Raw genomic sequence first — 27,292 nt, 5'->3', positions numbered from 1 at the left:
AGATGTCTTTATAATGTCAAGATTACTACTTGTTACATTTGAACTGAAGGCAAATTTTGGCTTGCATTAATGCCTAATACATCTTGCACCATAACTCATTATTAAAAATACTTCTCTCTAACACAACCATTAATCATGCCCTAGTTTGGCACTTGGGTAAAACAAAGCAGCAGAAATGGGTGCGATCTGAGCTTTATTCTCCTGTTTCAACACCTCTTGAGTAACATGAAGCCTTTGATTCACAGGAGCAGTGAAAGATTTAACCCTAGACCACCCCTCCCCAAACTCTGTTTCACTCTCCACAGATGCTGCCTGACCTTGTCATGATGAGGAAGAGGAGGAGATAGTGGGAGCAATTGTTGAAGTCGGGCAGCAGCTGCGGAAAAAAAAGCGGAGTTATTGTTTCATAGGAATCAAAGCTGTTTTAAGTTGCAGGAGGGGGAAAGTTAGGGAATGGAAAGGGATTGTCTGTGATAAGAGTGAGACCAGGAGAGACTGAATGACTTGGATGATGGGAGAACAGGTAGGGATGAATCACTGATGGGCCATGTAAAAGAAAGCTTTGTTCAAAGACAAAGTTCAAAGTCGTTTATTGTTATATGCTGAAGTCCATGTAAGCACAGGTGAAATGAAAACTTTAGCTGCAGCTGCAACACAGGGACATAGCATCAGATAAGCAGCATTCACAAGAAAAACGTAACAGCAACTATGCATAACTTTTACTAGAGGGAACTTAGGATGGAAATCAGCAGAAGAGAGTAATGTTAGAGATCTAGAAGGTTATAAGGCTACTAGGAAGGAGCTTAAGAAGGAAATTAGGAGAGCCAGAAGGGGCCATGAGAAGGCCTTGGTGGGCAGGATTAAGGAAAACCCCAAGGAATTCTACAAGTATGTGAAGAGCAAGAGGATAAGACGTGAAAGAATAGGACCTATCAAGTGTGACAGTGGGAAAGTGTGTATGGAACAGGAGGAAATAGCAGAGATACTTAACGAATACTTCAGTATTCACTATGGAAAAGGATCTTAATGATCTTGAGCATGTAGATACTAAGAAAGAGGATGTGCTGGAGCTTTTGGAAAGCATCAAGATGGATAAGTTGCTGTTGAGTTGAAAGGTCTGTTCCGAGGATGTAAAGACAAATAATTGACCCACAGGCATCTGGGGAATTTGCTCAATTACTCTTGAATACAGGGAATAAGAAAGCTTGGATCCTGACTGTGCAGGGTTGCCATCAAACCTCTGTCCCAAGTATGATGGCAGAATATAGTATTGATGGTAAGAATCTTGGCAGTGTAGAGGATTAGAGGGATCTTGGAGTCTGAGTCCATAGGACGCTCAAAGTAGCTGCACAGGTTGACTGGTTAAGAAGGGATATGGTGTATTTGCCTTCATCAATTGTGGAATTGAATTTAGGAGCCGCAAGATAATGTTGCCGTTATATTGGATCCTGGTCAGGCTCCACTTGGAGTACTGTGCTCAGTTCTGGTCTCCTTACTACGGGAAGGATATAGAAACCATAGAAAGGGTGCAGAGGAGTTTTACAAGTATGTTGCCTGGAGTGGGGAGCATGTCTTACGAGAATAGGTTGAGTGACCTCGGCCTTTTCTCCTTGGAGCAGAGGAGGATGAAAGGTGACCTGATAGAGGAATATAAAATGATGAGAGGCATTGATTGTGTGGGTAGTCAGAGGCTTTTTCCCAGGCTGAAATAACTGCCACAAGAGGACACAGGTTTAAGGTGCTGGTAAGTAGGTACAAAGGAGATGTCAGGGGTAAGTTTTTTACTCAGAGAGTGGTGAGTGCGTGGAATGGGCTGCCGGCAACGGTGGTGGAGGCAGTCACGATAGGATCTTTTAAGAGACTTTTGGATAGCTACATGGAGCTTAGAAAAATAGAGGGCTACAGGTAAGCCTAGTAATTTCTAAGGTAGAGATGTGTTTGGCACAACTTTGTGGGCTGTAGGGCCTGTCTTATGCTGTAGGTTTTCTATGTTTCTATGTTAACCCAAATTTATTGAACCTCTCCTTATAGCACATGCTCTTTAATCCAGGTTGCATCCTGGTGAATCTCCTCTGCATCCTTTCCAAAGCATCCCATCCTTCCTACAATTAGGTGACTGGACATGAATGTGAGTGCTTTGCCTGTTGATTCACTCGCAGGACATGAGCCGTCACTGGGAAATCCAATAACTTTTGGAACTGAATGGCTTGATGGCTAACTCTTAACAATGTTGGTGGGCCAGGAATCACACATAGGCAAGCGAAGGCAAGGACAATTCATGTTCAGCCCTGAGAATGATCCATAAGTTACAGATAACGAGTGGAATAGTTAGGGGGATTGCACACAGTCTTTTTCCTATGGTTGGGCAATCAAGAACTAGGGGCATAGGATTAAGGTGAGAGCGGAGATAGATTTAATAGGAACCTGAGCGGCAATTTCTTCAAAGTACAAAGTAAATTTGTTACTGAAGTATGTACTATATGCTACCAAGTACAACTTTGAGATTCAATTTCTTGCAGACGTTTAGAGGAAACATAAGGAAGTATAACTGAATGTGAAAAAACATACACAAAGAGTGGCGTTGTAGTGGTGTGCTACACGCAGCGCTAAAATAACAACACGGAGTCAGTAAACTGCAGTTAAAGAAGATTTTATTTGAACTTCACAGCCTTGCTTTAAAGCCTCCCTGATCCTGCCCTCCCCAGGCGCGGATGCTGTGGGGGGCACGTACTCACAATCCCGCGCAGGCTTTTCCCTTTGTTGGTGAAGCAGACCTGGTGCCCTTTTGGGACTGGCCTTTGTGCCGGCGCGCTGGCTATTTGTGAGCCGGTTCGAGTGCGCTAGGAAGTGGGTCGCCACATAACCCCCCGCCCCACCCCAGAACCGGCGATACACCCCCCAATGTGCACAGTTTTCACAGTCTGGGCCGGACCTCTGTTTGAGAGGTCGGCCTCTGCGCCGTGGTGCCGGAAACTCGACTGGTTGCGCCAAGTCCACATGGGCTGGTTTGAGTCGGTCCACCGTGAAAACCTCCTCTGTCCCCCCAATGTCCAGCGTGAACGTGGACCCGTTGTTCCAGAGCACCATAAACAGCCCCTCGTAGGACCGTTGCAACGGTGGCTGATGCCTGCCCCTTCGTACAAACACAAACTTACAGTTCTGCTGGTCTTGGGGTATGCAGGTCGGGTTCTGCCCATGCTGCGAAGTGGGTATGGGGGCCAGGTCACTGAGCCTCTCGCGTAGTCTGCCCAAGACTGCTGCGGGTTCTTCCTCTTGTCCCCTTGGGGCTGGTATGAACTCCCCGGGGATGACCAGGGGTGCGCTGTACACCAACTTGGCCGACAAGGCGTGCAGATCGTCCTTGGGCACCATGCGGATGCCGAGTAGGACCCAGGGAAGCTCGTCCACCCAGTTAGCTCCTCTCAGGCGGGCCATGAGAGTCGACTTTAGGTGACGGTGGAAACGCTCCACCAGGCTGTTCGACTGTGGGTGGTAGGCAGTGGTGTGGTGCAGCTGTGTCCCCAAAAGGCTGGCCATAGCTGACCACAGGCTGGAGGTGAACTGGGCGCCTCTGTTGGAGGTAATGTGGGCCGGCACACCAAAGCGGGACACCCAGGTGGCGATCAGTGCCCAGGCGCAAGATTTGGAGGTGGTGTCGGTGAGCGGGATCGCCTCTGGCCATCTTGTGAACCGGTCCACGATAGTCAGGAGGTGCCGCGCTCCGTGCGACACTGTCAGGGGGCCCACAATATCCACATGAATGTGGTCGAAACGCCGGTAGGTGTGCCGCTGCACCTTGGCCGTCTGGCAGTGCATGCACATTCTGGGCCATTCACTGACCTGCTTGCGGAGTCCGTGCCAAACGAACCTGCTGGAAACCATCCGGACGGTTGTCCTGATGGAGGGGTGCGCTAAGTTATGAATGGAGTCGAAAATGCGTCGCCGGGACGACGGGACGGGACGGGGCTGGCCGGTGGCGACGTCACAGAGTAGGGTCCTCTCACCTGGGCCCACGGGGAGGTCCTGGAGCTGCAAACCGGAGACTGCGGTTCTGTAACTCGGGATCTCCTCGTCTGCCTGCTGCGCCGCTGCCAGCGCCTCAAAGTCTACCCCTTGGGAAAGGGCATGAACGGTAGGGCGAGAGAGCGCGTCCGCCACGACATTGTCCTTACCCGAGACGTGCCGGACATCCGTCGTGTATTCAGAGATGTAGGTCAGTTGGCACTGCTGGCGGGACGACCAGGGATCGGACACCTTCGTGAACGTAAAGGTAAGCAGCTTGTGATCTGTGAACGCGGTGAAGGGCCTACCTTCTAAGAAGTACCTGAAATACCGGATTTCCAGGTATAACGCAAACAGTTCCCTGTCGAAAGCACTGTATTTGAGCTCGGGCAGCTGCAGGTGTTTGCTGAAAAACGCCAGGGGTTGCCAGCGACCCGCGATGAGTTGCTCCAGTACGCCACTGACTGCCGTGTTTTGGGGATGTCGTCCGGATGCATCGGGATTTGATGGTATCCCTGGACGAGGTCTACCTTGGAGAAGATCCGTGCGCCGAGCAGGTTTGCTGCAAAGTCCTGAATGTGCGGCACAGGGTAGCAGTCTGGTGTGGTAGCCTCTTTCAGCCTGCGGTAGTCGCCGCATGGTCTCCAGCCCCCTGTCGCTTTGGGCACCATGTGCAGGGGGAAGGCCCATGGGCTGTTGGACCGCCAGATGATCCCCAATTCCTCCATCCTCTTGAACTCCTCCTTCGCCAGTAGGAGCTTGTCCTTATTATCTGTATTATTATAAAACCTTTATAAATCGTTACCTTTTAAAATTGAAGGATAGAGGAATGAGGCATCACCTCCGCCACCTGTACCATTTAGTCTCCCAAAGACCTGTCCATATTTTTGCTTTCTCTGCAACTTAAAGCATCTTATATTTCTAGCCTTTTCCAAGTCTGAGGAAATGTTAATGAACTGATATCTTAATTCTTTTCTCTCTCCTTTCATAGGTGCTACCTTACTTGATGAATATTTCTGGTATTTTGTCTTATATTATATTTGGGGCACAACTGATGCCCCTAATTAAACTAGCTTGGACCAAGGATGGATCAGTGTTACTTAGACAGCTGCAAGGATAGATTCTGCCAGTTTATTTTCCTGAATAGAGTGTTCCTCTTGGCTATAAGCTTTACTCTAAAATAAATCCTTCTATTTGCATTTGGTAGTACTCCAATGCCTCCAGTTACTAATCAATCCAAGCTGTCCTTCCCTTGGGAGCTATAGTTTGCATCCAACCCAAATAGGATTTATTAGACTGGTATAATATATCACTTAAGAAGCTTTAGATAAGTACATGAAGAGCTGGGGCTTAGAGGGATATGAGCCGAAGGCAGGAAATTGGGACCAGCTGAGTGGGCATTGTGGCCAGCATGAACTGGTTGGGATGAAGGGCCTGTATCTCTGCTGCATTGCTCTATGATGCTGTGAAACTGTACCCTATGCATTTGGCATAGTCCAATCCAAAACTGTTCTGCTGTTTGTCTGTTTTGATCTCCAGGGTCTGAAGAGTATTGCACAAACAATTGGCTGCCTGGTATCTCTGTACTTCGTTTCACCAACGCTGACTGAACTCATGTGTGTAGTGATGCCAGTCCTGGTCGGAACTGGCGCATACATGGGCTCCTACCTTCGGAAACTCTCCCGTAAAGCTCAGGAGCAGGTATGGCTGGAAATAGTTATGTGAGTGCTAGTAGAATGTTGAACCAAACTAGGAGGACCTGCTGAGGCGAGTCCAGGGGTGCAATGAAGGACCAAGTGAATGAGTCAGCTGGTAGGTACAGGGGAGTGGATGTAATTAATTAGGGCTGTGTCTATATTTGGTTTGGTTTGTTATTGTCATATGTACTAAGATATAGTGAAAACCTTGTCATGCATACTGTTACACAGATCAAATCATTACACAGTGCATTGAGCTGGAAAAAGGTAAAACAATAACACTGGTGGTAGAGGCAGATAGATTAGGGGTACGTGGATGAAAGGAAAATGGAGAGCTATGTGGGAGGGATGAGTTGGATTGATCTTAGAGTAGGTTAAGGATTGGCTCAATATCATGGGCTGAAAGGCTTGTAAAGTGCTGTTCTATGATCTATGCAGAATGAAGTATAAAAGATATTGAAAAAGTGCAGTGCAGGTAAACGATCAAATTCAAGATCGAAATGAAGTAAATTGTGAGGCTAAAAGTCTATCTTACAGTACAAGGGATTTGTTCAAATGTGTGATAGTAGGGATAGAAACTGAACTTGACCCTGATGGTACGTGTTTTCAGGCTTTTGTATCTTCTGCCTGAATGGAGAGGAGAATATGTGGGCATATTCTGTAAATCCAATAACCATAATAGAATCAATGGAAGACCTCACTCAACCGGGCAGACAGCCCGTGTACAAAAGAAAAAAAGAAATAAGAAAAGTAAGTAAATAAGCAATAAGTATAGAGAGCATGAGATGAAGAAACCTTGTAAGTGGGTCCATAGGTTATGGGAAAAGTTCTGTGATAGGGCACGTGAAATTGAGTTCAAGAGCTTAATGGTTGAGGAGTAATAACAGTTACTGAACTCGGTGGTGTGAGTCCTGAGGCTCCTGTTCAACCTTCTTCATGACAGCAGTGAGAAGAGTGCATGACCTGGGTGGTGTGGGTCTCTGACAATGGAACGAGGCAGCAAGAAGTATAGACAGAGTCCATAGAGGGGAAACTGGTTCCTGTGATTTGCTCATCTGTTTCCACAACTCTCTGCAGCTTCTTGTAGTCACATGCAGAGCAGTTATCATACCAAGATTTAAAGGTCAGATGTTCTTACATATTGTTAGCACTGGGCCAACTGAATTGTATAGAAAATATTTTGGCCCAGTGAATTGCTGGACCACCAATATACTGTAATGGGAGTGTCTCGAAGGAGATTAGTGTTTAGCAAAACATATGGGAATTAGTTAAAAGAGGATAAAGGGATGAAATCCTCAAGGTAATTAAGTATTGAACTATCTGTGGGAAACAAAGTGAACATTGAGCCCTCAGAGTCTCAGTGGTTGCCACACTTCTTTCTGAGTCAGCAGCCTGAGGAGTTGAAATCTGTTCCAGATTCCAAGAATGGCACTCATAATTCAGCCTAACTTTAATCAGTGTGGTAAAGATGGAGGCTTTTATTTTCAGAGGGCTGGGACTGGTGGAAGAGTACCCTGTCAGGGGCAATACTAGAGGAGATGAGGGCAGGAGAGCATTGTGGTGGTATAGCACAGTTTGAGCAGGACCAGGTAGTAGAGCACAGGCAGAGCAACATCAGGGGAGAGTTGCCTTGTCAGGGGGCATTGCCTGGAGAGATACTCCCGACCGAACTGCAGGACCAAGGCAGGTATGTCTTATCAAGTAGAATTGAGAGTGATGAAGTCATGCACTGACAGAGGTCTCTGCATGACTTGTTATTCACTGGTAATGGTGATTTTCAGAACATATAGAACATAGAATAGTACCTCACATTACAGGCCATTCGGCCCACAATGTTGTGCCGAAGCAAATTGTGTTTATGGCAAATTAGTCACAGACCCATTAGACTTGTTTCCGAAGTGTATATTATAACATTATAGATAAGCATAGAACTTCCTCCGCACTGTCCTGTTGAATTTTCCTAGGACAATTTGAGGAGCACTGTTGCGACTGGAGGTCTGTGACTGGTGGTATTCCACGGGCATCAGAGCAACCTCAATTTTGTAGTTTGTGAAATGTATAAGAACCCAGATGAAAGTATAGTCTTGCTGGTTAGTACATTTATAAACAATTTAATATTGTGGAGGTGTAGATAATGTGATGGGTTTCAAAGGATTCAGTAGGATATAGATCAGATCCAACAGCAAAGGAAGTGGCAGATGGAGTTCAATCTGTGCAAGTGGGAGGAGATCCATTTTGGGAGGTCAAATGTAGGGGAAAGGACCCTCAGAACATTGAAATGCTGAGGGATCTTGGGTGCAAGTCCAGAGTGCCCTGAAAATGGCAGTACAAATGGACAGGGTAGGAATGAAGGCATATGGTATGCTTGCCTCCATCAATTAGGCCATTGAGTATAAAAGATGGCAAGTCACGTTGCTGTTGTAGAAAGCTTTAGTTTGGCCGCATTGGGAGTATTGTGTGCAGTTCTGATCATCACATTAAAGGAAGGACTTGGAAGCTTTAGAGAGGGTGCAGAAAAGGTTTGCCAGAATGTTGCTTAGATTAGAGAATATTTGCTGTAGGAAGAAGTTAGACAAACTTAGGTTGTTTACTCTGAATCTTCAAAGGCTGAGGTGTGACCTGATAGAAGTATATAAAATTATGACATGCAGATATAAAGTTGTTTTTCCCCCAGGGCAGTAATATCAAATTACAAAGAGCATAACTTTAATGGACAATGGAACGAAGCAGCATAAGTATAGACAGAGTCCATAGAGGGGAAACTGGTTCCTATGATGTGCTGATCTGTTTCCACAACTCTCTGCAGTTTCCTGCAGTCACATGCAGAACATGCAGGAAAGTGGAAAGTTTAAGGAGGATTTTTTTTACATGTGCAGTGGTAGGTACAGTATCTGGAACTCACTGCCTGGTGGAAGTGGTGGGGGCAGATACAAAAGCAAAGTTAAAGAGGCATTTAGAAAGACATCCCAAGAATGATTAAATAATTTAGGAAATGCAGCACAGATTGGATAAATAGTGATGATTACTGTACACTATTATTAGGAGTGTGACTCACCAAGTGCCCTGTACTGCTGCAGATCTGTATTTTCCCATCACTTTTATGCTTTCCTGTACCTACTCTGTATCCATTCAATTTGAGTAATTTCATGCTAATTATGGTAATTCGGAGCCAGAGCTTAATGTTGTATTCATCGTGATTCAAGTTGTAAGGAAAAATTAAAGCAAAATGTGCAAAACTAATATTTTTCCACCAACTGGAATGATTTGTACAAATTCATCCTTTGGAGTGCTGAGTGTCTTTTGGAATTTAATACCAAAAGTGCAGGAGTTGAGTTTCTAACTTCACTAATTCAATCTGGAATCTCTTTCAATAAATCATTGCAGGTTTCCAAAGCAACATGTGTGGCAGATGAGGCACTAGGAAACGTACGGACAGTGAAGGCATTTGCGATGGAAGAGCTGGAAAATGAGTAAGGAAAAATGGGAACCATCCCACTGGAACCAATACCAGGGCTGATGTGTTTTCTATGCTAAGTTAATATTTGGGAATAATTCCGTCACATGCCTTGGAGTAATGGAAGCACAATGTATTGTCAAGAGAAGGAAGGTGATATCAAGTCATGCAGGATTAGGGTTAGGGTAATACTACACAGGAAAGGATCTTTTACTTATATCCCCATTGTGCTGTATATGTGTAGGAGCTGATTGTTCATCATGCCTTAAGTAATGCAAGTTAATAGAATCAATGAGAGAATACAGACTGTGTATCATTGAACATAATACATTGCTGGTGAGAATATCTTGACTAACACCTGATGTGATTGTTTTTATAAGGCTTTACTCAAAAGAAGTGGATAAATCCAGGGATATCAACCAGTATCTAGGATTTGGAATCGGCATCTTCCAGGGATTATCTAACTTTGCGCTGAATTGTAAGTACTGTCATTTTATTCATGGGTAAATCCCATCCAATAGAAACAGATTGACAGAGAACACTGTCTTGGAGAAATGCTGGAGTACCCTGTCACAGGGATACATTGGTGACAGGGAGGCAATTGGTGCTATTACTGTAACTGAAAGGGAGATGCCAGAACTGGAGAGCCACAGTAGCATATTGAAGGAGATAGAAAGAACAATCAAGGAAAATATAAAGATAAAAGTCAAATTTATTGTCATATGCACAAGTATACATGTATGCACAGGTACAATGAAAAACTTATTTGCAGCTGCATCACAGCACATAGCACCAAATAAACAGAATTCACAATAAAAGCATACATGATACATAGGTTATACACAAATTTTATAAGAAGAAAACACAATAGAAGAAAATAATCCATTTTAGTGTAAAGTGGTCATAGTGTTATTAAGCTGAATTAATTTGGGTTGTGCCCATTCGTTCAAGAACCAAATGTTTGAAGGGATATAGCTGTGCTTTGCTCAGCATATTGCCAAGCATGTTAAAAGTCTTTTTTTGGCATTAGAGGAAAAGATCAAATAAAATAAACAGTGTAATGAAAATAATTGGACTTTGGCTAGATAAAATCCCTGGTTTGAATATTAAAAGTCAAGTTGAGCTTATTATCATGTGCACAAGTATGGTGAGGTTTCGTTGTACCTGGGAAGTAATAACAAGCTGCTCTTGCGCATGCACAGTAGTTCATTTAAAACTTGTTAATCATTGGAGGAATTGCAGAGTGAAATTCTTGTATTTAACAACTGGGATAAATAGTCCAGGGATCCATAATCAGCTGTAGGAAATTTCATAGAGTCTTTATTGTAACCAAAGCAGAAGTCAGCACAATGAGGATAGATACCAAAATGCCATCTGTGACCAATGAATGAATTCTTAAAAGGAGGAATAGATCATCGCCTCCACAATCTCCATCAGCATAGGTACACCACAAAGCTGTGTATTTAGCCCCATGCTCTACTCACTTCATACTTCAGTCTGTGAGGCTAAACACAGCTCCAATTCCATATCTGAGTATGCTGATTTAATTGGCCAGATTGTAAGCAATGACAAATCAGCATATAGGAGTGAGATTGAAAATCTGGCTGAGTGCTGCCACATTAACGACCCTTCACTCAATGTCAGCAGGTCCAAGGAGCTGATTATTGACTTCAGGAGGAGGAAACTAGGTCCATGAGCCAGTCCTTATCAGGGAATCCGAGGTGCAGAGGTTCAGAAACTTAAAATTCCTCAGTGTTATTATTTCAGAGGATCTGTCCTGGGTCCAGCACTTAAGTGCTGTTACGAAGAAAGTATGGCTTAGAATTTTGCATAGGTTTGGCATGATGTTTAAGACTTTGACAAAATTCGATAGATTTGTGGTGGAGGGTATATTGACTGGTTGCATCACAGCCTGTTATTGAAACATCAGTGCCATTGAATGGAAAATCTTACAGAATACTTTGGATACAGCCCAGTCCATCACGGGTAAAGCCTTCCCCACCATTGAGCACATTTACACAGAGTGCTGTCGCAGGAAAGCAGCATCCATCGTCAAGGACCCCCACCACCCAGGTCATCCTCTCTTCTCGTTGCTGCCATCAGAAAGAAGATACAGGAGTCTTAGGACTCACACCACCATGTTCTGGAACAGTTATTACCCCTCAACCATTGTGCTCTTTAACCAGTGGGATAACCATTCAACTTCATTTGACCCATCACTGAACTGTTCCCACAACTTATGGACTCACTTTCAAGGACTCCTCATCTCATGTTCTCAATATTTATTGCTTATTTTTTTTTCCTTTTTGTATTTAAAGAGTTTGTATTCTGACCTGATGGGTATGGTCTTTCATTGATTCTATTATGTTTCTTGGATTTACTGAGTATGCCTGCAAGAAAGTGAATCTCAGAACTGTATATGGTGATGTATATGTGCTTTGAAAGTAAATTTACTTTAAACATTGAATAATAGATTTAAATAACACACAAAAAGCTGGAGGAACTTTGTAGGTGAGGCAGCAACTGCGGAGGGAAATTGACAGTCAGCATTTCAGGTTGAGATCCTTAATCAGGCTGCATTTGGCCCATAACCTTCCAAATCTTTTCAAATCTGTCCAACTGTCTTTTTAAAAAAGTTGTTAATGTACTTTCCTTAATCACTTCCTCTGGAAGTTTATTCCACATTGATACCACCTTTTGTGTAAAAAGAAGTTGTCTCTCAAATTCCTCTTCCCTCTCACCTTAAAACCTTACAGTTCTTGATTCCCCAACCTTGGGAAAGAATCCCGAGTTTCTTCACTCTCTATATGCCCTTCATGTAAACCAAACATTAGGTTTTATTTCTCAAGAGACAGAACTGACTAAAGAAAATATACAAAAAGCTGGTTTGGCTGCATGCTTAATATTGTTCCCAATTTCTACACCATGCTGTGGGGTCCCAAATAGAGGAGATTGATATGACAGATATAGTGAAATTACTGATAATTGTGAGAATGTCCAGTTGCACTAATAAATCCATTCAGGAATTCAGCACAAACCAATTTATCCACAGAGCGATAAAACATAGAAAACCTACAGCATAATCCAGGCCCTTTGGCCCACAAAGCTGTGCCGAACATGTCCTTACTTTAGAACTATCTAGGTTTACCCATAGCCCTCTATTTTTCTAAGCACCAAGTACCTATTCAGGAGTCTCTTAAAAGACCCTATCATTTCCACCTCCACCGCCGCCGCTGGTAGCCCATTCCACGCACTCATCACTCTCTGCGTAAAGAAAAACTTACCCCTTACCTCTGTGCCTCGGGGCCTTCTATTGAAGGAAGCGTTTGTGGTTGTACAGCAGCACAGTGATTCATTTACTCTGTTAGTCTAGCAAACCTATTGATCTGGAAAAACAATTCATGTTGTACTGTAGGATTTGTATCAAGATAAATGAGTTGATGCATAAATAGCAACATTATGGTCTAACATTCATTACAGGTGTGCATTTGCAGGATGATCAGACTGGGAATTGTTCAGTATTCTAAAAGAATAGACATAAAGGGAAAATATATGGGGTAGCTTTGATAATTAAGCAATGCTGAGTATTAATAATAGATGCACTGGATAGTGATGTGGAATCCATTTGAGTGAAAGTAATGAATATCAGGGGAAGGAAGACACAGATGGGAGTAGTTTATAGGCGTCAATGTATTGCTTCTCAATAGGAAAAAGCATAATTGGGCAAACATCAAGGCATATAAGAAGGGAACTACAATTATCATGGGTAATTTTAATCTGCATATTGATTTAACTAATCAAATTGGCAAGGGCACCATTGAAGAAGAATTTGAGGAATGCACTGTGGATAGGTTCACCTAGCAGATGTTACAGAACTATACAGAAACAAGCTATTTTATCAGAATCAGATTATCATGAACTTCGTTGTTTTGTGGCTGCAGTGCAGTGCAAAGATATAGAAATTACTATAGATTACACAATAAATAAGTAATGCAAGAAAAAGGCATAATGAGGTAGTGTCCATCACTTCATGACCATTCAGAATTCTGATGTTAGAAGGGAAGAAGCTTTCCTTAAGCATTGAATGTGGGGTCTTCAGGCTCCTGGACCACCTCACTGATAATAGTTGTGAGAAGAGGTCATGTCCCAGATGGTGAAGATCCTTAATGATGGATGCAGACTCTTGAAGATGTCTAATTTTCTGCATTCCCATACACAGTTCAAGGGCGGACACCCAGGGCCCATAACCTCCTTAAGTCTAATAAGAACATTTACAGAGGTATGAATATAGTGTTGTCTGGTGTGATTAGGTGAATAAGCTCAGTGGATCAGCAGTGGCAGATACTTAAACAGCTAGTTAATGCTCAGCAGAAATTTTTCCTAATTTAAAAGAGGGATTCCATGAGAAAGAGGAATACCCACACTCAACAAAGCAGGTGAAGGAAAATATTAAATCAAAATTTAAAACATACAAAGTAGTAAGTGATAGTGAAAACAACTGTGTATCTTATAAGAACCAGTAGGGATAGGTTATAAACTTAAGGAGGGAGAAGTGGATGCAAAGTGTGGGCCCCTGACAGAATGAGACGGAGCAATTATTGCCGGAAAACAAGGATACTCCATTGAGAGTAGGGGAGATTCAAACAAGAGGACATGAGTTGAGACTTAGGGGGCAAAAGTTTAAGGGTAACATGAGGGAGAATTTCTTTACTCAGAGACTGGTAGCCGTGTGGAATGAGCTTCCAGTAGAAGCTGTAGAGGCAGGTTCGGTATTGTCATTTAAAGCAAAATTGGATAGGTATATGGACAGGAAAGGAATGGAGGGTTATGGGCTGAGTGCGGGTCAGTGGGATTAGGTGAGATTAAGTGTTCGGCACGGACAAGAAGGGCCAAGATGGCCTGTTTCCATGCTGTAATTGTTATATGTTATATGGTTATATGACAGTTAAGTTAAATCAATACTTTTTACCAGCCTAAATCTTGTTGGAGGACACAATAAGTATCCAAAAGATATTTGATAGTCTCAATTCAAACAAGTAAAGAGGAAGTTGCTGCAATCAATTTCACAATAGACAAGATAACAAAATATTAGAAGACATAATGACACTTAAAAGCAGACAAATCACCAGGTTCCAACAGCATGCTCCTGAGGATTATAAAGGAAGCAGCTAACAGAGATGGTGAAGTTTTACAAAATTTACTGAGATGCGGAATTTACTAGTGGATAAGAAAACCACAAATGTGATTTCTTTGTTTGAGATCAAGAAAGATAAAAAAGAAATAAGTATAGTTTTCTGTTGTTGGGAGATGCTGGAGTCTATAATTAATGTAGAAATATCTGGTTACTTAGAGAAGTTTAATGCATTTAAACAAAGACAAAAAGGTTTTTATGGAAGGAATTTTGATGAATTTGCTAGAATTTTTCAAGCATGTAATGAGTAGAGTCAATAGGGGTGAATCTGTAAATTGGTAAATTGGTTTATTATTGTCACAAGTACCAAGGTACTGTGAAAGTCTTTGTTTTACATGCTATCTACATAGCTCATTTCATCACAATAGTGCATTGAGATAATGCAGGGGAAAACAATAAAAGAATGCAGAATAAAATGTTACAGACACAGAGTAGGGGAATGCAAGTAGACAATAAGGTGAAAATCTGTAACTAGGCAGATTGTGAGGTTAAGAGTCCATCTATCTACTGGTTTTATAACAGTGGGATCGAAGCTGTCGTTGAGCCTGGTGGTACGTGCTTTCAGGTATCTGTATCTCCTCCCCAATGGGAAAGGGGAAAAGAGAGAATTCTGTGAGGTGTAATGTGGCTTTTTGATTATGTTGTCTACTTAACAAAGACAGCGAGAATATAAACAAGAGTCCATAAGACCTTAAGAGCAGAATCAGGCCATTTGGCCCATTGAGTCTTCTCTGCTATTCAATCATGGCTGATTTACTTTTCTTGAGCTTTCTCTTAACTGTTGAAACTTTTGAGAACATATCAGTCTCTGGTTTATGTATACCCAATTACTTGACCTACACAGCAATGAATTCCACAGATTCAATACCCTCTTGCTGAAGAAATACCACATTTTTATTCGGAAGGGATGTCCATGAGATTTATGAAGGTCCATAAAAACCCATGAACTCTCCCTCACTATTTTACACAGCTTATTTGTTAATTCTTTATTAGAACTTAGAGTATTGTTTATGTATTGCAATGTACTGCGACCACAAAACAATGAATTTCACAACACATATCACTGATGATAATCACTATCAGGATCAGAATCAAGTTTGAGGCTGTGCACTGTGATCCTAGACTTTCCCACTACTGGAAACATCTTCTCCATGTCCACTCTATGCAGGTCTTTCAATATTCAGGCTTCAATGAGATCTCCCCACACCCATCCCCACCCCTGCCATCCTTCAGCCAGTACAGGTCCAGAGTTATCAGTTGCTCCTCATACATTAACCCTTTATGTCTGAGATCTTAAACCTCCTTTGGACCCTCTCCAATGTCAGCATATTTTTTGTTAGATAAGGGGCCAAAGCTGCTTACAATACTCCAAAGGCAACACGAGTGAATCTGCAGATACTGGAAATAAATAAAAACACAAAATGCTGGCAGAACTCAGCAGGCCAGATAGCATCTATGGGAGGAGGTAGTGACGACGTTTTGGGCTGAAGCCCTTCGGGTTTCGGCCTGAAACGTCGTCACTACCTCCTCCCATGGATGCTGTCTAGCCTGCTGAGTTCTGCCAGCATTTTGTGTTTTTACAATACTCCAAATGTGATCTAACCAATGCTTTATAAAGTCTCAACATTACATGCTTGCTTTTATCTTCTAGTCCTCTTGAAATGAATGCTAGCATTGCATTTACCTTCCTTAGTACTGATTTAACCTGCAAGCTAACCTTTAGGGAACCCTGCATTAGGACGAGTCCCTTTGCATCTCTGAATTCTGAGTGGGTTCCCCTTTTAGAAAGTAGTCTACACTATTCCTTCTACCAAAGTGCATGACCATACACTTAGCTACACTGTATTTTCATCTGCCACTTCCTTACCCATTCTCCAAATCTGTCCTGGTCCTTCCGCAGACTCCCTGCTTCCTCAACACTACCTCCCCTCTAGCTATCTTGGTATCATCCACAAACTTGAGCACAAAGTGATGTGAAACTTCAACCAGAATTTGGTGGTGAAAGTATTCTATTCACCTGATGCTCTTGTCAGAAAGTTGCTATTGAACAAGGCTTAAGTGGCTGTGGATATTATGCACTATCCACGGTGGAAGGAGTGCATGTTTTGGTGAGTGGGTACAGAATGGATCAAGTCTTGTGCAGTTTGCTGTTGAACATCTTGTTTATGGATCCTGTGGATGGGATGTTCACTAGTTCCAACTCCCCCAACAACCAAAGGCATTTTCACGTTCCACAACTATTATGGTCTTGGCTTTTGCTTACTTTGCAATGATCTCCATGTTGCTGGTTCCCACGGAATTCTAGATCTGTGCCTTCAGATACCCATCCCATAATCTTGGGATTTCCAGTCTGATAACCCTTTGCCTCCCTACCTCCCAGTCTGTTTCTGGGACATTAATTTAATTCAGATTTCTGTTACCTTCCCTAGAGTCTCCTCCTTTTCAGAGTTAGAATCAGGTTTAATATCATTGGCATATGTCATGAAATAAGTTGTTTTGTGGCAGTGGTACATTGCTATATATATTAAAAATTAAATAAGCAGTGCAAAAAGAGCAAAAATACATAGTGAGGTAGTGTTCATGCATTCATTGTCCATTCAGGAATCTGATGGTGGAAGGGAAGAAGGTGTCCTGTGTGTGTCTTCAGGCTCCTAGTACCTCCTCCTTGATGGTAACAATGAGAATAGGGCATTTACTGAGTGATGGGGCTTAATAATTGATGCCACCTTCTCGAGGCATCGCCTTTTTAAGGTGTCCTGGATGCTGGGGAGGCAAGTGCCCATGATGGAGCTGGCTGAGTTTACAACTTTCTGCAGCTGCTTCCGATGCTGTGCAGTGGCCCCTCCATACCAGCTGGTGATGCAACCAGTTAGAATGCTCTCCATGGTACACCTGTAGAAATTTGCAAGTGTCTTTGTGATATTAGCTTAGAACAATTATCTATGCAAAGGCAGAATGTTAATGCTAATAGTTGTTCTCTGTTGTTGCACTTGTAGGTTTAAGGTACAATAAAATGTCAACAATGTTGTTTCTTGCAGGTGTGGTTCTGGGGACGATCTGTGTCAGTGGATCATTGATGGCAAAGGAACAGCTACACGCTGGAGACATGATGTCATTTCTGGTGGCCACTCAGACTGTGCAGAGGTCTGTTGGTTGGGACTGTGGTGGGAGGAGAGTGTGGGTGATTTGGAATGCTGCCATTTCTTTCTTTCCAGAGCAGGTGGATTCAGAGCCACTACCTATAGATGGTGATTTGCACTGACCATTTCCTGTTTATCCTCTGGCACTTGAATTCCAGCACTATTCAAACTCAGTTGGGAATGGGTCAGAATTTTCAGATGTAGCATCGACACTAAGCTGTTGTCCCTATGGGGCTGGGTTCAAATTCTCAGCTTTGACATGAAAGATCTCATCCATTGATGCTTGTTAACACCAGAATACATAGGAGCAGAGTTAGGCCATTTGACCCATTGATCTGCTCTGCCACTTGATCATGGCTGATTCAAGTTCCCTCTGAACCTCATTCTCCTGTCTTCTCCCTGTAATGTTTGATTTCCTTATTAATCATGAACCTGTCAGCCTCTACTTTAAAGATACTCAATGACATGGCATCCACTGCCATCTGTGGCAATAACTTCCATTGGTCCATCCTCTTCTCTGTTCTAATGTTATCCCAGTTTGAAGTAATATTTTCTGGTACTGTCGTTCGTATGCTGAGCAAAAGATTCTGACTCTCCCCTCTATCCATGTATCTCATACTTTAATAAACTTCTGTCAGGTCCCCCCTCAGCCTTTGCCGCTCCGGAAAAAACAACCCTAGTGTGTTCAAGCTTTATTGTAGCTCATATCCCCTAATCCAGGCAGCATCCTGGAGAATCTACTGTCCTATCTCGTCTGCCTTAACTGTGATTCCAAACCCACATATGTAGTGTACTTGAAACCATCCCTTCAGCTGAGGAACATTCAAGAATGGGAAATAATTGCTGATGTTGGCAGTAATATCCATGTTCCGTGCAAAAGAAAATAGATATTGCTGGTTCTCAGGTAATTACTTCTTTCTCTTGATATAGGTCCTTGGGACAAATTTCCCTTGCTTTTGGACAGGTGAGTCCTTTTACCCCTACCTTATCTCTTAATATCAGAAACTCAGTCAAATGTACTGTAAATGACCCTCCGCCACACTTCATACACAACACATGAAATCAACACCAAGACCCTAACACTGCACCCCTACTATATCACTGCTTCTCTGAACGCCAGATATCTTTAAAATATACCACCGACTGTAACGCTAACATTATTCCTTCCCTCCTTCCAACCTAGTCTGCAAGCCCCACTTTGTAATTCTAAAAGCGCAGCTGTGATCCCACTTCTCCCTGTGTTTGCCAGATCATCCGTGGAATGGCCTCTGGAAGCCGAGTGTTTGAGTTTCTGATGTTGGAACCAACTATCCCGATAAAAGGTGGACACCAGATCCCATCGGATGCTCTGGTTGGACACATCCAGTTCCATGATGTTACATTCAGGTGTGTAAGAGCTGAAGGTGTCGAAGGTTAGCTCATTATTGGACATTGCACCCAGGCTTCAAGTGGGGTGTCACTAATTGGTTCTCCTTTTATTGTACATAAGTTAGATTTAAATCTTCATACAGTGAAATATGCTATGTCAAAATAGAGAGGAAGCTCACTCCACACTGAACCTCTCAAATGTTCAAAGGCGACAACTGCATTATCCTTCTGTCTCCTTCGTTCAAAGGAAAACAAGACCAGCCTATTCAGTCTCTCTTGAGAACTAAAATCCTCCAGTCCAGGATAACATCCTGGTAAATCTCCTCTTCACTCTGTTCAGTGAAACATATCCATCTTATAGTGTGGTGACCAGAACTGCATACAATGCTCCAATTGCAGTCTAACCAGTGTTTTGTAAAGTGGCAAAATAACATCTCAGCTTTTATATTCTATATCCCAATCTTTAAAAGCAAGCATGTCTTGCTTATCACCTTGATAGCACTTCTAAAGAAACATAGACTTAGACTTGTCACTTAGACTTCACTAATGTTTTACTACTTCCTGTATTTGTCCTATCACTAAATGGCCTCTCTTAACATATCACTTCATATTCATAAGGATTAAATTCTATCTACCAACTCTCTGCCATGTTTCCATCTTATCTATATCCTCCTCTAGCTTGAGACAATCTCTTTGCTATCCCTGCAAACACAATTTTGTATCCTTGCAAAGTTACTACTCAGACCTCCTACTTCAACATCCAACTCATGAATGTACAAAAATCACAAAACTAATGGTCCCAGCATCAGTCCCTGCCTTACATACTGGCATAGACTTCTAATAAAAAAAATAGCTTTCCAATACCACTCTCTGCAACCTACTACTGAGCCAATTTTGGATTTGATTAGCCAGCTTACAATAGATCCCATGCACATTAAACTTCTGGACTTGTATTTTGTAAAGTTGCAATATAACATTCCAACTTTTATGTTCTATGTCCCAATCTATGAATGTCTACATACCATGCAGGATCTTCCTCTACACTGTTGTACCAGACATATCCAGAGCAAGCACAGCTTGGGTTAGAGTCAGAAAGGGTGTCAGTGATGCTGCAAATAGTGCAGTTGCCACACAATTCCAGCAACCCAGATATTGGATGCTGTCTGTGTGGAGCTTACACATTCTCCTATTGAGTGTATGGATTTCCTCTGGGTGTACTAAGGTTTCCTTCCACATCCAAATGCCTGGATACAAAGCTGTTGGCTCAGCCGTTCCTTTCTTGAGTCTTTTACTTTGGTTTCCCTGCTAGCATACAGCTATCAACCATATCCAATCCGTTTACTGCATTTTTGCTCTTAATGCTCTTACCAGCCACAGGAAGGGTAGAATTCTCCTTGTCTTCACCTTCCACCCTGTCAGCTTCTATTATCAATAGATAATTCCCAGCAGGATTCCACCAGCAGCCACATCCACTCTTCTTCCTATCCAACATTCCAATTGAATTAAAATTCCACCAGCCACTTAACCTTCTCATAGGCCTTTTCTGTGAACACATGCCCGTTTACAATCTTCCTACTACCCAGGGACTGAAAAAGTTCTTTCAGGTGAAGCGTTTCTATTTCCTACAACTACATTCATGATTAAGAAGTCATCTCCCCTGCAGTGTACAAGCCAAATATAGATTCCAACACTTGGAATTGGAATTGGTTTATTATTGTCGCATGTACAATGAAAAGTTTTAGTGTTATGCACCATCCAGACAGATCATTCCCTACATAAGTATGTTGAAGAAGTAAAAAGGAAAACAGAGTGCAGAAGGCTAAATGTGGGAAATTAGGACTAGCTGGCTGGCCACCTTAATCAGTATGGATTCTTTAGGTCTAGTGGCATGTATCTGTGCTGTATGGTTCCATGACTCTATTGTGTTTAAAGATAAAGACAAAAGATTAGTTTTATTTGACACAAGTACATCAAAACATACAGTGAAATGCTTAATTTCACAGTTGACAACTAACACAGTCTGAGGATGAGCTGGGGGCTGTCCACAAGTGTTGCCATGCTTCCAGCACCAACATAGCTTGCCCACAACTTACTAACCCTAACTGTACATCTTTAGAATGTGGGAGGAAACCAGAGCACCCAGAGGAAACTCACATTGTTATGAGGAGATTGTACAAACTTCTTACAAAGAACAGAGGGAATTAAATGCTGATCACTGGCACTGTAGAGCATTATGCCAGCTGCTATGCTACAGTTGCAGTGCAGGCAAACAATTAAATGAGAGTAAGATTGAGAGATCACAAGTTCATATCTTAGTATATGAGAGGACCATTCAAGAATCAGAACAGGGGGAAGAACCCTGTTCTGTCTGTGGGGTCTAATCTTCTGTCACTTTAATTCTCTGCTGCAGACTAATGTTGCCTTCAGTAATGTTTGTGTTTTCTCAAGGAAGAACTCTTGTTTTCCATCTGGGTAAAACAAATCCTCGGACATAAATTCTCACTCTTTCTCTCTACATCAACGTGGCTTCAACTCCATCTGGTAGTTTTTGAAGTAATTGTTGCCGTGACAACTTTAATCTTCTGCTTGTGCAACATTCCCTCTGTCCTCTCCACCTTTCCATCTCAGAAATATGCTTTTCCACTTCTATGTGAACTCTTTGAACTGAAATATCCACACATTTCCTCCCCCCATTGATGCTGCTCCACCTGCCGAGTGTTTCCAGCCATTTTTGTTTCAGATTTCTAAACTCTACAGGTTTTTTCTCTCCAATATCTTTTTCACCTGGTTAAGGAGGGAGAGCTGCTAATGAAGCAACCAACCAGAGCATTGTCCCATCAGCATCTGTAAAGTGAATGATAATCTATTGCTGACAAATAAGCTTTGATTAATTCATGAGGGAGAATACTCTGCTGTTTCTGGAACATTTCCTGTTTCTCTTACAAGATGGACAAGGCTTTGGTGCAGCACTGGGGTTTCAGGCCTGATTATGGGCTCAAAATTCTCAAAGCAAGTTTCTGATGGTCTGCTGTCAACCACATGCCACATCAACCACCAATCCCTGAGCTATAAATAACATTGATGAGGCTTCATTGTAAATCAAATCAAACAGATTCTCTTTGTTCCCATAGATATCCCACTAGACCTGGCCACTTGGTGCTGAACAGGCTGAACCTGACCCTACCTGCGTCTAAGGTGGTGGCCATCGTTGGACAGTCGGGAATAGGTGAGGACAGTTTCATATTGATAGCCAAGAGCCATGGTTCCTTCTTACCTCACCCTATTCCCTCCAAGCTACTGATCATCCAGCCTTTCCTGCTGGCTTTGACCTTACCTGGTACTGTTAATGATATTCCCTCCTTAGATCCTGCTTTTCCTTATGTTTTCTCATTGCACTCCACCCCCCCTTTACGCCAACTCCCATTCTATCTACAGCCTCCCTTTCCTGTTTATTCATGTTGGAGCCCTCCTGATCCCTCCCAGAACTCCTGAATATTTCCAATAGTTCCAACAGTGGAATGGTGCAGTGGCATAGCAGTTCATGTAATACCATTATAGCGCCATTAAGCAGGTTCAGTTCCACTGCTGTCAGTAAGGTGGTTGTATGTTCTCCCCGTGACCACATTGATTTCCTCCAGGTGCTTTAGTTTCCTCCCACATTAGTAGATCATTTGATCATGTGAGTATAATCGGGCAGCACAGTTGGGCCTGTCACTGTGTATCTCTGAATTAAACGAATGAGAGTTTTCTACCCAAATTTATGTGGTCCTACACCATGATGATGAGGGTAATCTGTCCAATATCACTTTTCTTAAGCTGTTCTACACAGCCACATATCAGTGATGGCATCCCTATCCATCTGGACACTGTTCTCATCACTCATCAGTGACATTGATCATTTCCTGCTTCTGATATATCTGAACAACACGAGCAGAAATTTCAAAATTAGAAGTACATTTATTATCACAGTAAGTGTACTATACTATATCTTTTTGCAGGCAACCACAAAACAAAGAAACACAATAAAATTCATGAAAAACCCCACACCACAAAGATCTTGTGTGCAAAAAAGAAAGAACAAATCATGCAAACAATAATAAAAAACAAAGAAACAATCCACAGAAAATGAACTGCAGAGTCCCCAAAAGTAAGTCCACAGTCACAGAGCCAGTTCAGTGCTGCAGCCAGTCCAGGAGCTCGATGGCAACAGGCCACAGCTGTGGAGCCAGGTTCCGTGCTGAGGCAAGTGCCAATGGCTGTAGAGTATGTACAGTGTTGAGTTGAGTAAAGCCTCCTAGACGAGTGAGCTGAACACTGGTTTGTCCTCTGCCCTCAGCCTCAACGCCTTAATCTTCTTAATCTGGTTTGGAGCTTAAATCAGCCAAACTTTTGGTCATTATCCACTCTCAGGCCTGGGCCCTGCCACTTTAGTCCAGCCCCAGTCTGCTCCAACAATGGCCGCCATGGTTTTACCTGCATTCTCTAGTGTCCAGTTCTCCGAATATTTCAGGATACTACAAAAATGCCAGTTCACACAGACATTTCAAAAGAACACCTCCCAGCAGGAAATTTGTCGTCGGCATCAGTATGTCTCACAAGATGATGGTGTGACACTTTTCTGATGGTTCTTGGGGTTGTAGACTTGGGGCTAGTTGCACTTTCTAGAGTGGCTGTACAGTTCCACTCCAGAGTAACAGTCTCTTTCACAACGGCTGCAGGTGAAGGAAGAAGGTGATGCTGCTCTGGCTTCTCTTATTGATGAGCACATTGGTCCTTGCTATCTCAGCAGGTTGTGCACCACTTTCAACTGCGGCCCTCCATGCTGTCCGGTCTTCAACTGTTTCCTCCTATGTGTTGAGGTCAATGTCTTCCAATTTCATGCCCCACTTAACCTGTAGCGGAGGTATGGTCTTACTTGTGGGCGGTAATCTTCGCTCAGCTTGCCATGCAGTGGGAAATTACAGGCTGCAGATTGCAGTGATCGTAGTCCTGAAAAGGTATATTTAGGAGAATTATTAATAGTTTTGTTTGCTGCCTTAAAAGAGTCACTGTCTCACCAGCGCCATCTTTGCAGCCCAAATACTGGTGCAACTGAATCTGTTATCTTTTATCCTTGTCAGGGTAAACATAAAACAGAATGATACAAGCCCTTTTGTACCTTTTAACCTACCCCAGAATCATTCTAATTCTTACCACCCATATAGCCCTCTATTTTTCTTTCATCTATGTGCCTATAGACTCATAGAGAAGTACAGCATAGAAACAGGCCTTTTGGCCCATCTAGTCCATGCTGAAACCATTTAAACAGCCTACTCTCATTGACCTGCACCAGAACATAGAAACATAGAAAACCTACAGCACAGTACAGGCCCTTCGGCCCACAATGCTGGGCCGAACACGTACTTACTTTAGAAATTACCTAGGGTTACCCATAGCCCTCTATTTTTCTAAGCTCCACGTACCTATCTAATTGTCTCTTAAAAGGCCCTATTGTATCCGCCTCCACCACCATCACTGGCATCTCATTCCACACACTCATCATTCTCTGCATAAAAAAATTTGCCCCTGACATCTCCTTAAAACTGTACCCTCTTGTGTTAGCCATTTCCAGCCCTGGGAAAAAGCCTCTGACTATCCACATGATCACTGCCTCTCATCATCTTATACACCTCTGTCAGGTCACCTCCATTGTTCCAAGGATAAAAGGCCAAGTTCACTCAACCTATTCTCAAAAGGCATGCTCCCCAATCCAGACAACATCTTTGTAAATCTCCTCTGCACCCTTTCTACAGTTTCCACATCTTTCCTGTAGTGAGGTGATCAGAACTGAGCACAGTACTCCAAGTGGGGCCTGACAGGGTCCTATATAGCTGTAACATTACCTCTCAGCTCTTGAACTCAATCCCATGGTTGATGAAGGCCAATACACTGTATGCCTTCTTAATCACAGAGTCAACCCACACAGCAGCTTTGAGTGTCCTGTGGACTCTGATCCCAAGATCCCTCTGATCCTCCACACTGCCAAGAGTCTTACTATTGATACTATACTCTGCCATCATATTTGACCTACCAAAATGAACCACTTCACACTTATCTGGGTTGAACACCATCTGCCACTTCTCAGCTCAGTTTTGCATTCTATCAATGTCCCGCTGTAACCTCTGACAGCCCTCCACACTATCCTTAGCACCTCTAACCTTTGTGTCATCAGCAAACTTACTAACCCATCCCTCCACTTCCTCATCCAGGTTATTCATAAAACTCACAAAGAGTAGGGGTCCCAGAATAGATCCCCGAGGCACACCACTAGTCACTGATCTCCATGCAGAATATAACTCATCTACAACCACTCTTTGCCTTCTGTGGACAAGCCAATTCTGGATCCACAAAGCAATGTCCCCTTGGATCCCGTGCCTCCTTACTTTCTCAATAAGCCTTGCATGGTGTACTTTATCAAATGCCTTGCTGATATCCATATACACTACATCTACTGCTCTACCTTCATCAATTGTGTTTAGTTACATCCTCAATCAGGCTCATAAGGTACATCCTATCTTTGACAAAGCCGTGCTGACTATTCCTAATCTTATTATGCCTCTCCAAATGTTCATAAATCCTGCCTCTCAGGATTTTCTCCATCAACTTACCAACCATTGATCTAAGACTCACTGGTCTATAATTTCCAGGGCTATCTCTACTCCCTTTCTTGAATAAGGGAACAATATCTGCAACTCACCAATCTTCCGGAACCTCTCCCATCCACATTGATGATACAAAGATCATTGCCAGAGGCTCAGCAATCTCCTCCCTCGCCTTCCACAGTAGCTTGGGGTATATCTTGTCTGGTCCCAGTGACTTATCTAACTTAATGCTTTCCAAAAGCTCTAACACATCCACTTTCTTATTGTCTATATGCTCAAGCTTTTCAGTGCATTGTAAACCATCCCTACAATCGCTAAGGTCCTTTTCTGTAGTGAATACTGAAGCAAAGTATTCATTAAGTATCTCTGCTACCTCCTCCGGTTCCATACACACGTTTCCACTGTCACACTTGATTGGTCCTATTCTCTCACATCCTTATCCTCTTGCTCTTCATATACTTGGAGAATGCCTTGGGGTTTTCCTTAATTCTGCTTGCCAATGCCTTCTCATGGAACCTTCTGGCTCTCCTAACTTCATTCTTAATATCCTTCCTGTTAGCCTTATAATTTTCTAGATCTCTATCATTACCCAGTTTTTTGAACCTTTCGTATAGTTCTTTTCTTCTTGACTAGATTTTCAACAGCCTTTGTACACCATGGTTCCTGTATTCAACCATCCTTTCCCTGTCTCATTGGAACGTACCTACTCAGAATCCCACGCAAATACCCCCTGAATATTTGCCACATTTCTTCCATACGTTTCCCTGAGAACATCTGTTTCCAATTTATGCTTCCAAGTTCCTACCTGATAGCTTCATATTACCCCTTACTCAATTAAATGTTTTCCTAACTTGTCTGCTCTTATCCTTCTTCAATGCTGTAGTAAAGGAGATAGAATTGTGATCACTATCTCCAAAATGCTCTTCCACTGAGAGATCTGACACCTGACCAGGTTCATTTCCCAATACCAGATCAAGTACAGCCTCTCACCTTGTCGACTTATCTACATATTTTGTCAAGAAACCTCCCGAACACAGCTAACAAACTCCACCCCATCTAAAACCCTTGCTCTAGGGACATGCCGATCAATATTGGGGATATTAAAATATCCCATCATGAAAACTATTTTATTATTGCACCGATCCAAAATCTGTCTCCCTATCTGTTCCTCAATGTCCCTGTTACTATTGGGAGGCCTATAAAAAACACCCAGTAGAGTTATTGACCCCTTCCTGTTCCTAACTTCCACCCACAGAGACTCAGTAGACAATCCCTTCATGACTTCTTCCTTTTCTGCAGCCATGATACTATCTCTGATCAGCAGTGCTACGCCCCCATCTCTCTTGCCACCTCTCCCTGTCCTTTCTGAAACATCTAAAGCTTAGCACTCGAAGTAACCATTCCTGCCCCTGAGCCATCTAAGTCTCTATAATGGCCATAACATCATAGCTCCAAGTACTGATCCACACTCTAAGCTCATCTGTTTTGTTCATTATACTCCTTGCATTAAAATAGACACATCTCAAACCATCAGTCTGAGTGCATCCCTTCTCTATCACCTGCCTATCCTCCCTTTCAAACAGCCTACAAGCTTTCTCTATTTGTGAGCCAACTGCCCTTTCCTCTGTCTCTTCAGTTTGGTTCCCACCCCCAGCAATTCTAGTTTAAACTCTCCCCAACAGCATTAGCAAACCTGCCTGCCAGGATATTGGTCCCCCTCGGATTCAAGTGCAACCCATCCTTATTGTACAGGTTACACCTGGCCCAGAAGAAGACCATCGCTCTCCATACCCCTACCA

The 27,292-nt window shown here is 42.8% G+C and overlaps 1 protein-coding gene across 1 annotated transcript in view; it reads left to right on the top strand.

Annotated features, from left to right (window-relative positions):
- Nucleotides 1–27,292, top strand: part of LOC132398702 (mitochondrial potassium channel ATP-binding subunit-like) — a 91,960-nt gene that overhangs the window by 49,194 nt on the left and 15,474 nt on the right. The window contains 7 exon segments of the mRNA XM_059978498.1: nt 5,542–5,703; nt 9,084–9,169; nt 9,534–9,631; nt 17,383–17,488; nt 18,415–18,448; nt 18,734–18,870; nt 21,984–22,078. Of these exon segments, the coding sequence (XP_059834481.1) occupies nt 5,542–5,703; nt 9,084–9,169; nt 9,534–9,631; nt 17,383–17,488; nt 18,415–18,448; nt 18,734–18,870; nt 21,984–22,078 (718 nt within the window).

Source organism: Hypanus sabinus, chromosome 1 (assembly GCF_030144855.1).
Source record: "Hypanus sabinus isolate sHypSab1 chromosome 1, sHypSab1.hap1, whole genome shotgun sequence".
Classification (NCBI taxonomy): Eukaryota; Metazoa; Chordata; class Chondrichthyes; order Myliobatiformes; family Dasyatidae; genus Hypanus; species Hypanus sabinus.
This window is presented reverse-complemented; position numbering and strand designations above follow the sequence as displayed.